Source organism: Poecilia mexicana, unplaced genomic scaffold, assembly GCF_051168715.1.
Source record: "Poecilia mexicana isolate PSO_F unplaced genomic scaffold, ASM5116871v1 scaffold_3, whole genome shotgun sequence".
Lineage (NCBI taxonomy): Eukaryota > Metazoa > Chordata > Actinopteri > Cyprinodontiformes > Poeciliidae > Poecilia > Poecilia mexicana.
The window spans coordinates 2,865,315-2,878,354 of NW_028263372.1; the positions used below are offsets into that span (position 1 = coordinate 2,865,315).

General features: G+C 38.8%; 2 protein-coding genes across 3 annotated transcripts in view; both read right to left on the reverse strand.

Moving 5' to 3' along the window:
- cemip (cell migration inducing hyaluronidase 1) overlaps nucleotides 1-1,184 on the reverse strand; it is a 274,166-nt gene extending 272,982 nt beyond the window's left edge. Inside the window, exon 1 of the mRNA XM_088004044.1 lies at nucleotides 984-1,184. The gene's annotated coding sequence lies outside the window, so the exon portion shown is untranslated. The remainder of the gene's footprint in view (nucleotides 1-983) is intronic.
- A 2,615-nt stretch (nucleotides 1,185-3,799) lies between these two features.
- celf1 (cugbp, Elav-like family member 1) overlaps nucleotides 3,800-13,040 on the reverse strand; it is a 134,299-nt gene continuing 125,058 nt past the window's right edge. For both annotated transcript variants that reach the window (XM_088004045.1, XM_088004046.1), the window contains one exon: nucleotides 3,800-4,215. In XM_088004045.1, the coding sequence (XP_087860171.1) occupies nucleotides 4,088-4,215 (128 nt within the window). In that variant the 3' untranslated portion in view covers nucleotides 3,800-4,087. The remainder of the gene's footprint in view (nucleotides 4,216-13,040) is intronic.

The window sequence follows — 13,040 nt, forward strand, 5'->3', positions numbered from 1 at the left end:
CCCGCCGGATCCGCCCCTCCGCCCACCTGTTGGGTCGTTTTTCTTTGTTGTTTTCTGGACACTTGCCCTCCGGCCATCGCCCCTCCGCCCACCCAGTTGGGTTGTTTTTTGTTGAATGTTTTTGTGGGCGTCTGGTATCCGCCCTTGAGGGGGGGGTACTGTTAGGTTCCGTGTTTCTGTGTGTTTATTTTTGAGTTTTTCTGTGTTCAGCCCTGTTTCCTGTGAGTCTCTGTCCTGTCCTCCCCGCTGATTGCTCCCCAGGTGTGTCTCATTTCCCGATTACCCCGTGTGTATTTTACCCAGCTGTTGTCTGTGTTCCTCGTCGGGTCCTTGTCTAACGTCAACTTGTCGTTGTCTATGTCTAATGTAGTCGGACATTCCAGTAGAACTGCGAAGTCCTGGTTTGTGCCAGCTTCTCTTTAGACCGTACTTTCCAGTAGAACTGTCAAGTCCTGGTTTGTGCTAGCTCCCGTGAGTCCCATATGTCAGTTGCTACCGGTATTAGCTGTGTGCTTGTTTGCCGTGCTGCCTGTCCTGGACTGAGAGCGTATTATTATTATTAAATTAATCTTATTCATCAACACAACCTGGGTCTCAGCGTCTCTCCTCACCGCAACCACACCACCTCACGACAACACTCCTTTACTCTCAAGGCGAATAACAGCAGGTCTCCTGAAACATGCATCTAGATGTAGAAGATCCGATGTTTTTTTTTTGTTTTTTTTTTTTTGTTTTTTTTCGTGAATTGCAGATTCTATCCCCACTTATTTCAGACTAGAAGGAGGCTTCAGATAGGAAGCTCCACAGTTAGACAAACCCTCCTAATGTCCATGCAATGCGCGCCCACAGTCCATATCCACTTTACATTTAATGCACACACCTGCGGCCAAATCACATATGGTACTTAGAAGCCAGTAAAAATATGGCAGGAACACGTGCGAAACAGACGAAATCTGAAAAATAATAATAAATAGCACACTAACCTGTTGTGTTTAAGATGCGACTGGTCCAGAGAGGTTGTGTGAGATTCGTGTGAAAGGCAGCGGTATGACGTGGTTGGAGAACAGCGGTCCTTCTGCCAAGTTGCATTCCGAGGATTAGAAGCAAACAGACAGGAGACGGCACGCGCAGCGCCGCCCCATCTGGAAGAAAGACACACCCACCCAGGGACCGAACAGACAGAATCTGTTTCTTGTTATTTTGTTTCTGATCTGTCGTTATCAGTATTCAAGACAAATAGAGCAGATCAATATCCTGTCCTTATGAATTTCAACACATCGCCATCGCGTTAGTTTTGAATTTTAAAATGCTTTGTACAGTGGAAAATTCTGAAAATAGTGAATATCAGCCTTATATTGAAAAAATGGAATGGAAAACATAATCTTTGCATATAGTTTTTTGTCATAAAAATATTCGAGGAGGCTTTTTAGAAGGGCAGAGAATAAAGTTCAATAATTATATCCTCCAGAATTTCATTGGTTTAGATATTTGCTATCAAAATCACAGATTTTTGTATTGCTACTTTAGAAATATTTGCTATATCTTTTTCAATTAACCAATTCAAACAGAAAGCATATATATATATATATATATATATATATATACACATACATCAGATTTGACACATTTATTTTATTATTTAAAGAACTAACTTAACTCAATTTTTGTTGCCTGTGTTAAATTCAATTCAAGTTCAATGCAAATTTACTTTATTAATCCCAAAGGGCAATTAAATGTTGTTGGCAGAAAAGATCTCCTGCCAGATCTTCTGTACTGCACTGAATCTGATGAAGTCTCTGACTGAAGATGTTCTACCTTCCCAAAACAGTCTCATGAAGAGGATGGTCAGGGTTGTCCATAATTTTCTTGATCCTATGAAGAATCCTTTGTATAATCATCCACAGTCGTCCTCAGAACATAACCAGCCTTCTTTATCAGGCTGTTGAGCCTTTTTAAGTCCCTGACTCTGATGCTGCTGCCCCAACAGATGACGGCAGAAGAGATGACACTGTCAACAACAGACTTATAGAAGATCGGCAGCATCTTGCTGCAAGAATTGAAGGATCTTCCTCAAGAAGTACAGGTGCTGATCAAAAAAATTTGAATATCATGAAAAGTTTATTTATATCAGTAATTCAACTCAAAAAGTTAAAGTTGTATATTATATCCATTCATTGCACACAAACTGATATATTTCAAATGTTTGTTTTTCTTTTAATGTTGATAATTAAAACTGACAACTAATGAAAACCCCAAATTCAGTGTCTCAGAAAATTAGAATATTACTTAAGACCAATACAAAAAACAATTTTTAGAAATGTTGGCCCACTGAAAATTATGAACATGAAAATTATGACCATGTACAGCACTCAGTACTGTACATTAGTTGGGACTCCTTTTCCCTGGATTACTGCAGCAATGCGGCGTGACATGGAGCCCATCAGTCCGGCATGACTGATCGGCGTGACGCAGTGTGTTATGATCTGAGCAGTCATAACACACTGCTCAGGTGTTATGAGAGTTCAGGTTGCTTCCATAGTGACCTTCAGCTCTTTTAAATTGTCTGGTGTATCACATCTTTCTCTTTACAATGCGCCATAGATTTCTATGTGGCTAAAGTCAGGCGAGTTTGGTGGCCAATTAAAAACCGGGATACCATGGTCCTTAAACCAGGTACTGGTGCTTTGGCACTGTGTGCCAAGTCCTGTTGGAAAATTAAATCTGTATCTAGATAAAGTTGGTCAGCAGCATAGCATGAAGTGCTCTAGAACTTCCTTGTAGATGGCTATGTTGATCTTGTACCTCAGAAAACACAGTGGACCAACACCAGCAGATGACATGGTACCTCAAACCATTACTGACTGTGGAAACTTTGACTGGACTTCAAGCAACATGGATTCTGTGCCTCTCCTCTCTTCCTCCAGACTCTGGGACCTTGTTTTCCACAGGAAATGCAAAATGGACTTTCCAGGTTTTTTTTCTTGCTTTCCTTATTTTCAGTCCTTCATAGTGTTTCTAGTTAGGTTTATTTTGTTACAATTATTCTTTACGTCTGAATTTATGTCTATCTTTCTTTAGTGATTTTAGTTAGATTATTTTCTTCTAGTTATTTCTTTTTTCAGCTCCCTTGTAGTGTGTCTAGTTTTCTTATTTTGGTACCTTAGGTTTAGTTCTTTATGTCTGTATCCATGCTCTCTTCCTTTAGTAGTCCTAGTTGGGTTATTTCTTAAGTCCTTCTAGCTCACCCCATAGAGTTTCTAGTTTTCTTATTTTTTCACTTTAGTTTAGTTAGTCTTTTTGTCTGAATGTATGTCCAGCTTTCTTTAGTGATTCTAGTTAGGTTATTTCTTTGTTTAGGTCTTCTAGTTACTCTAGCTATATGTTCTTTAGTTCTTATTATTGTTAGATCAGCCTTGTTTCTGCTTAGGTTTGTTAAAGCTTCCCTTGTGTCTTTTTCTCTTCTAGTTCACCAGGTTTTCTTTAATGTTTCTTTAGTATTAGAAATATTTTCAGCTTCCTTGTGTTTCCTCTCTCACTCTTACCAGTCTGCTTTGCAAATGTAAATGGGTGGTTTGGTTGGTTGGTCAAAAAAGTTTAATACTTTTACAAACTTTCAAATGCAGATTTACTGGATATATAAAGTCCACAAAGTGCCACTCTGTAATTTTTTAATATACACACCAAAAATACATAAAAAAAACTCATTCAATAATACCTAATGTAAATAATTTAACTACTATGGGAAAAAGTACATTTTTATGAATAGTTTGCTATTGAGAAACTTATCAGATCACTGACATCAGATAAAACAGGGAAAAAATCATTGTGTATCACATTATGTATTTAACTTAAAAACTCATACAGCAAGACAATTCTACAAAACATGACCATCAGTTTAGTATAGAAACTATGATAATGTCTTTTGTATAAAAAAGAATATACTTTCACAGCACAGCAAGCTTTAAGAGCTATGAAGTGATTTAGTACTTTTATAATGAAAGCGACAGTACATTAAATGCCAAATAAATAATTCTTCATTCATGTAACTAATGTACTAACACAATTTGTTCTATAAGCCTTAACAATGCTAGTAAGGCTTACTATCATTCTTTGAACGCTTTAGTTGGACCTTCAGTCTTTTCATACCGATCTGGAAACCGTTCATTGATTGGATGGCCGCTTGTGATGACACTGGGTTATCATAGCTCACAAAGCCTGAAGAAGAAGCATAAGGATTAAGGTCAACCAAAAAAAGCACATGTCAGAAGACCTACTGACATGTGGTCAGTAGGTCAGTACTGACCACATGTCAGTACATTTCTCTCTAATAGAACGATTCTAACAACACAGACAAGGTTTCCCCCAGAAAACTTACTAAGTCTGGTGATTGGGGCACTCAGGCAGTCATTCATCCAGCGGTCCGCCATGTTTTTGAGTTAAATTTTTTTTAAAGTTGACAGGCAGTTTGAAAATATCACTTGATAATTATGTGTTGTTGGAAGATTAATATATGAACACCAACACCAAGTCATAAAAATGCAAACATTCAAAAATATTTAATAAATAAGCAATGCTAAGCCTGATGGGGCACAAGTAAAGCCTGGAGGCCCGCCAGACTTATAATACATTGGGAAGAAACACTGACAGACTTTAGGCATTTGGAAGCTAGGTCAACAGAAGTAAACAGGCTGTATTTACTTCCTGACCCCCATCTGCATTGCATGACATCAGTCATCTGCAACCACAGATGCTGGATTTATTTTTGAGGTGGTGGGAATATGGGATGTTTCGTCACCTCTGCTATGCACTTTGAACATCACGCAAGCACACATGTTCAATAGACACAATGGCACCTGTCAAATCAAAAAATTAAAATCAAATCAAATTTTATTTGTATAGCACATTTCAGCAGCAAGGCATTTCAAAGTGCTTTACATCATAACAAAAACAAAAATACAAAGTCATGCAACATACAATCAACAATCAAAACATTACATTAGGTCAAGTGCCATCGTTAAATTCGTAATTGATTATGTTCCAAAAACAACTCTAAACAGGTGGGTTTTAAGTTGAGATTTAAAGGCTCTCAGTGTTTCAGCTGTTTTACAGTTTTCTTGAAGTTTGTTCCAGATTTCTGGTGCATAGAAACTGAATGCTGCTTCTCCTCGTTTTGTTCTGGTTCTGGGGATGCAGAGCAGAACCAGAACCAGAAGATCTGAGGGATCTAGACGGTTGGTACAGCAATAACAGATCTTTAATGTATTGTGGTGCTAAACCGTTCAGTGATTTATAAACTAACAACAGTATTTTAAAGTCTATTCTTTGAGCTACAGGGAGCCAGTGTAGGGACTTTAACACTGGTGTTATGTGCTCTATCTTCCTGGTTTTAGTGAGAACGCGAGCAGCAGCATTCTGGATCAGCTGCAGCTGTCTGATTGATTTGTTAGTCAGACCTGTGAAGACACTGCTGCAGTAATCAATGAGGTTAAAGATAAATGCATGGATGAGTTTCTCTAGTTTGTGCTGAAACATCAGTCCTCTAATCCTGGAGATGTTCTTCAGGTGATAGAAAGCCGACTTTGTGACTGTCTTAATGTGGCTCTGAAGGTTCAGGTCAGAGTCCATCACTACTCCCAGGTTTCGGGCTGATTGCTGGTTTTCAGTTGTAATAACTGAAGCTGAGCATTGTTTCTAGTTCACTCCTCTTTAGGTCCAAAGATAATAACTTCAGTTTTGTTTCTGTTCAGCTGGAGAAAGTTTTGGCACATCCACACATTTATCTGTTCTAAGCATCTATTCAGTGATTGGATGGGTTCAGAGTCACCTGGTGACATCGTAATGTAGAGCTGTGTATCATCCGCGTAGTTATGGTAGCTAATCTTATTTCCTGTTATAACCTGAGCCAGTGAGAACATATAAATATTGAACAGGAGGGGTCCTAGGATTGAACCTTGGGGTACCCCACATGTGACTTCTGACCTCTTTGATGAGAAGTTTCCAATTAAAACAAAGAAATCCCTGTTCTTTATGTAAGATTCAAACCAGTTGAGCACTGGACCGGAGAGTCCGACCCAACTCTCCAGTCAATTCAGTAAAATGTCATGGTCAATAGTGTCAAAAGTTGCACTGAGGTCCAACAGAACCAGCACTGTGGTTCTCCTACAGTCCGTATGTATATGGATATCACTGAATACTTTGACTAGGCCAGTCTCTGTGCTGTGGTGAGACCAGAAACCAGACTGGAAGGAGTCAAAGCGGTTGTTTATCGTTAGGAAGTTATTTAATTGTTTAAACTGCTTTTTCAATAACTTTGCTGATGAATGGGAGGTCAGAGGTCGGCCTGTAATTCTGCAGTAGTGATTTGTCCAGATTGTTCTTTTTTATCAGTGGTTTGATAACTGCTGTTTTCAAAGCCTGGGATAAAACACCTGAAGACAGCGATGAGTTACTATTTGGATCAGATCATTAGCAATGACAGGCAGGACTTTCTTAAAGAAATGTGCGGGTAGGACATCCAGACAGCAGGAACTGGAGCTTAATTGACTTATAATTTCTTCTCTGGTTTTATAATTAAGTAGATGAAATTGGGTCATTTTTCCTGTATTTGTTTTGTTTGGGCACAGCATTGGTACTGGCTTTAGAGTGGATGTGCAGATTAATCCTCTGATCTTTTGAATTTTCTCTGAAAAGAAACTGGAAAACTTGTTGCAGGCGGCATTAGATTGAAATTCAGGTGGTAACGTCATAGGAGGGTTTGTGAGCCTGTCAACAGTAGCAAATAGAGCTCGAGCATTGTTAAGGTTTTTGTTTGATATCTGCAAAGAAAGCCTCTCTTGCATGTTTTAGTGTTGAGTGATAGTTACGTAATCTTTCTTTATAGATATAATAAACGTGAAGTTGAGTTTTACGCCGTTTCCATTCGGCCATACGGCAAAGTTGACTTGCAGATTGACAGTTTGTGCATTTCTCCATGGAGATTTCTTCCTACCAGTCACAACCTTCACTTTAATGGGGGCAATGTAATCAATGATATCTGAAATTTTAGACTGAAAATCATCTACCAACTTAGCTACGTCAATAAGGGCGAGGAAGAAGAGTAGATTTGATGAAATGTTTCTGCTGTGTTTTCTGTGAGAACATTTTGTGATAGTAGCTTTTTGTCCAAGTGGGTTAACGGATAAAGAACTGTCAAAGATAACAGGAAGTGATCCAACAGGCGACATCAGTTACAGAGACTTTGGAAATATTCACACCCTCACTGATAACCAGGTCCACTGTGTGTCCATGAGTGTGTGTTGCTTGTTTGACATGTTGTGTTAAAACAAAACCCTCTAATACAGTGTTTCTCAACCTTTTTTGGGCCAGCGCCCCCCTAGCCCTTATCCAGGTCCCTCACCGCCCCCCACCAAAAAATTTGCAGGCTACTTTGCACTGACCATTATTTTATCATTAATATTACTATCACTATTGTAGATGTTTTGATTTTTATGCTTGTTTCTGTATTTATCATCAAAATAAAAATTTCCCAGAGAACAAAAAAGCCATGGGAATAGAAATTATTTTCACAGGTGTCTACGAAAAATGCAATGAACATTCAAGTTAAAATTGGTAGGTCTAACAGCAGCCAATCAGAGTGGAAAAATATTCTTATTTTGTGCCATTTTCTAGTTGTTAAATATTCCACAAAATGATCAGATAAAAGATGTTCAACATGCCAGTTTAAACTTTGATCTATTTGCAAAACGACTGAGCTCTGCAACATTAAAACATGGATAGAACTGTAACTACATTAATCATAACTCTTCTTCTCTTCAGTGTTTGTCAGTTTCTGGGGGTGCAGCTCTGTGCTGCCTTCAGGAGAATGGGACATCAGAGTATCATCCATAAAATTTCACCCACATGGCATTTACTGTGCAATCCAGAGCTTTCAGTGGAAAAACAAAAGTTCCAGTTCCTTTTAATACCATATAAATATGAGACAGAAACATGGATTATATCTTTATATAGACCTCTCTATTGATTTATAGATTAATAGTTTTACTGGACAGAAATTACAAAGAACAAATCTGGTTCTTAATCAAATCTAATTAAAAACATGAATAAGTGATAAGTTATTTACTGTTATGATCTGTAAGATATATTTATTCTCAGTACTAGATGTGGTCTCACCAAACCCATGACATTTCAACAATATTATTTTATTTCTTATCTGGAAATAGTGTGTTTATTCTTGCCATACAGTCCTCTGCATTGATCGAAAGGTCTTGCCATACCAGTTTATTCCTCTGTATTTACTTTAGTTTCTTCGTTAATTCTTGCATTTTCTTCTTCATTCATTTCCATTTAGTTTCCTTTGATTAGTATTATCCTCTCTTGGTTTATTGCTATGTCCACTTTAGTTTATTTCCTGTTTCTAGATTTATTTGATCATGATCAAATAAATCATGATTTATTGTCAATACATGTATTGTCAATACAATACATGTATTGACGCTCACCATCAGTAATCTTCACTCATCACCTGCTGCGCCTCCTAATCATGTTTCACATCATGTGTTGATTTTTCACTGTTCAGCGTCGGATTCTCTGTTTTTTATGCCATAATTCACATCTAGTTCGTCGCTCCGTTTTATGTCCCGCTTTTCCTGTTTCAGAGTTTTGCGCAATGTGTGCGTCTTTTTTTTCTTTTCTTTAACCCCGTAAGGTGCAGGGCGGTCGGGAAACGTATCGATGGGGAAAAGGCAGACTGACATTAACCTTTTAAAACAACAAAAACAATTTCGGTATTCTGATTATTGAAATTTAAAAGTGCTGTGTTGTTCTATCACCCCAGTTTCATACAGTATCACTTACAGCTCCGGTGTTATCGCTATAAAATGAACGCTCTCTATCGAGGTATCACCCATGGAGGGATTTCTTTATTTAAATGGGTTCATTTTTCAGAGGGATACACAGTGAGGGTATCGTGATTTTAGCTACCAGTAGCAGGAGAACGGAGCTGCGCCAAGAAGCTAACAGAAGCTAACAAACACTGAATAGAAGAAGAGCTGCCATGTATATTGTTGCAGCCAAGCATGGTTTAATGTTACACAATACAGTTTTACCAAGTTGCTCAAAGTCTAAACTGATATTGTTGTGCATTTAAAGTGTAAAGTTTACCTTCGACCAAACGCCCCCCAAAGGCATCCCAGCGCCCCCCTTTTGTAAAAATGTCCGCCAGCGCCCCCTGCCGTACTCTGAACGCCCCCTGGGGGGCGGTACCGCCCACGTTGAGAACCGCTATTCCAATATATTAAGGAGCTTTTTTGCCCCTCGGTCTTCAGGTTGTCAACATGAATGTTGAAATCACCGACAATTATTAATCATAATCAATGCATATGAGAGATAGAAGCTCATTCACGTCAGTAAAGAAACTGTAGTGGTATAGAAATATACATAATTCCACACAAATAGTTTCCAGGTGAGAAGTTCCGGTTCTTAAAGTGGGTGTGGTGTATAAAAGGGAGCTGCGGCGTTCATTCAGGCATGTGTCATCTTTGTTCTCCCACTGTGTGGTTCGCGTCCGGTGGACTCTGGCAGCAGAAAGCAACAAGTCGCTGGCTGGTGCATGTTGCGCTGATGTTCTGGTGGTAGGTGTTCTCTCTCTCCCTGCACTTTAGCTGATCTTGGTCAGAAAATCTAAACTGAAGTGTGATCGTAGGTAAAACGCCACTGCGCTGCGTTCCTTTTCTTCCTCGGTCTGCGAGTGTGTGTGCATGTTTTGTAGATCAGCAGGTAAGAAATTAACACTCATCTAAGATCCAGTTTCTTCTAGTTTTATTTAAAATGGTGACAAATTTTTTATAGGTTCCCCACAGTTGAACCATTGCTGCTCTGTCTACGTTCGTTTCCCGGATCTGATCGGCTTTGCTCTGCTCCGTCTACGTTAATCTCCCGGATTTCTGCACAATTGTTCTAAAGTTGGACTGCGGCGGCGTTATCTGCCCTGATTGAAGCGTGTTTGGGGTGTGGCATCGGCGCAACTATTTCATCTCCCGCTGAGGCGTCTTAACGTTTTAACTTGTATTGTCTGATTTCTATTTTTCTACTTATTTTGTTTACAGCCCTTTTGTTCTTTATTTAGTCGGGCTGATTTTGTTCTTTTTAAGATTGTCATATTGGTCAACTGTTTTTTGTTTGCAGTTGCTGGGGTCCGGTGTTTACGGTGGCCGACAGGTGCAAATGCGCAGCAAAAGAGAAAACATGCAAACAAAAGAAAAGACACGCACACAAATTAAATGCGGCAAACAAAAAAGAAAACACCCCCGAATGAAATGCAGCAAACAAAAAAGAAAACACCCCCGAATGAAATGCAGCAAACAAAAAAGAAAACACCCTCGAATGAAATGCGGCAAACAAAGTGTTGAAAACGGAAGTGCTCCAGACCACTAGGGGGAGTCTAACAAAAAATAGCTGTGTCCGAATTCAGGCTCTGCATCCTTTAAAGCGGGTGTTCAGAAAAGCAGCAATGGCGACAAAATAATTTTTGCTGTATTACACTTAAAATTACACAAAATTATTTTTTTACAATGTTTTTAGGCGAGAATGTAGATGTATAGATCTGAAATATCTGCTCTGTTCATTAATAAATCACCTACTTCCAATATTGCTCCGACGTTTTCGGAGATGTCTTCTCCCGCTGCATTAACAGCCAGCTTCACTCGCAAGCTGTCAGCTGGCCGGGCGCTCCATGTAGATATTAATAAAGTATTTAATTTATTCCTGAGCAAATGGGTTTGACTGATTAAAGTTAAGCCTTCAAACATAGTTTATTTAACTGTAATGTCTTACTACCTGAGATCTGGAGAGTATTTGAAAATGAATAATATCCCTTGTATACATTAAACATTTTAGAATCAGACAGATTTTCTTTTTACTATGGAACAACCTTTATTACAAAAGGTGAAGAATAATACAGAAATAAAGAGTAAAAAACAACTGAGTCCGTTTTTTTCCTTCGCTGCTTTGTGCTTCACGTTGTCACGGTTGCTAAGCAACATAACGCCGAGATGGAGGCTAGGCAGCTAGCCGGAGGCTACAGCTTCTCTCTTCTGGTCGTCCATATTCGTGGCCTTCGAAGGACCCGTCTTCTGTAGATCGGGCCGTTTCTCACATAGACATAATAAAAGGACAGAGAGCGGTCTTATCAAGTATGTATTGATAAGAATAATCATTAATACTGAATAATATACATTAGGCTATGCATGATTATGCACACACACACACATATATATATATATATATACATATATATATATATATAATGTTTTCCAGCCTACGAGTTCTGGTTTAAGAGTGATTCAGCAGCTGAGATTGGGTACAAAATCCGATACGAGATTCATCCGTGCTGTGCAGTGAATCTGTCTCTCCCTTCTTCCTCACGTCGTAGGAAACCTTCAAAACAAAAACGGGACATTTTCGAGTTATCCTACGTTGACTGAGTTAAATAATTAAATAATAGCCATTGTCATCTGTGTAAACTTTGCTGGTGAATGTTATGATTTTTATAATATTGTTTCATTTCTATAGTAGGCTCTTGTATCAGATAATCTAAATGTTGGAGAATGACTGAAACATTTTAAGATTTACGGAATCTCGGTTAGCTGTCAGAGCGGGGTGTTACGTCAATCCGCGTTTCCCCATCAGATACGGTTCCCCCTTCGTCTTCTTGCCGCTCCGCCCCGCCCACGCGGCAAAATAGGCGCGTGCTCGTGATGAGCACTGAGAAAGCACGCGCTTGTTCGGCGCGCTTGTCTGAGGAACTACGGACACCGTGAAAGCTCAAACAACATGTTTCGGCAAAGTTGTCACACTTTCTTCACGTTTTTGCGGGAAACTAATAGTAATAATACTAATAATTATAATAAATATAATAAATATATATGTTATACATATTATGATTATAATAAATAATATATATTTTATACATATATTATAATTATAATACATAATATATGTTATATATATATATATATATATATATATATATATATATATATATATATATATATAATAATTATAATACATAATTTATGTTATAGTTATAATTATAATATATATATGTTGTATATATTATAATTATAACATGTTGTATATATTATAATTATAATAGATAGATAGATAGCATAATACTATATGAATTAAAAACAGGGCAATGCAATTTAATGCTCAATATTACCCATCAGATACCGTTTTCCCTGTTTTACAGTGGGGGAACGCTATCTGATGGCCATAAATCTCCCTTCAGATACCGTTTCCTCTGTCTTAAAGTGGGGGAACGCTATCTGATGGCCATATTTCACCCATCAGATACCGTTTCCCCTGTTTTAAAGTGGGGGAACGCTATCTGATGGCCATAAATCTCCCATCAGATACCGTTTCCCCTGTTTTAAAGTGGGGGAACGCTATCTGATGGCCATAAATCTCCCATCAGATACCGTTTCCCCTGTTTTAAAGTGGGGGAACGCTATCTGATGGCCATAAATTTCACATCAGATAACGTTCCCCCTGTTTTACAGTGGGGGAACGGTATCTGATGGAGACATTTCACCCATCAGATAGCGTTCCCCCTATCTTAAAATTACCCATCAGATACCGTTTCCCCTGTTTTAAAGTGGGGGAACGCTATCTGAAGGCCATAAATCTCCCATCACATACCGTTTCCCCTGTTTTAAAGTGGGGGAACGCTATCTGATGGCCATAAATCTCCCATCAGATACCGTTTCCCCTGTTTTAAAGTGGGGGAACGCTATCTGATGGCCATAAATCTCCCATCAGATACCGTTTCCCCTGTTTTACAGTGGGGGAACGGTATCTGATGGAGACATTTCACCCATCAGATAGCGTTCCCCCACTGTAAAACAGGGTGAACACTATCTGATGGGTGATTTTAACATAGGGGGAACGGTATCTGATGGGTGAAATGTCTCCATCAGATAGTGTTCCCCCACTGTAAAACAGGGGGAACGCTATCTGATGGGTGAAATATGGCCATCAGATAG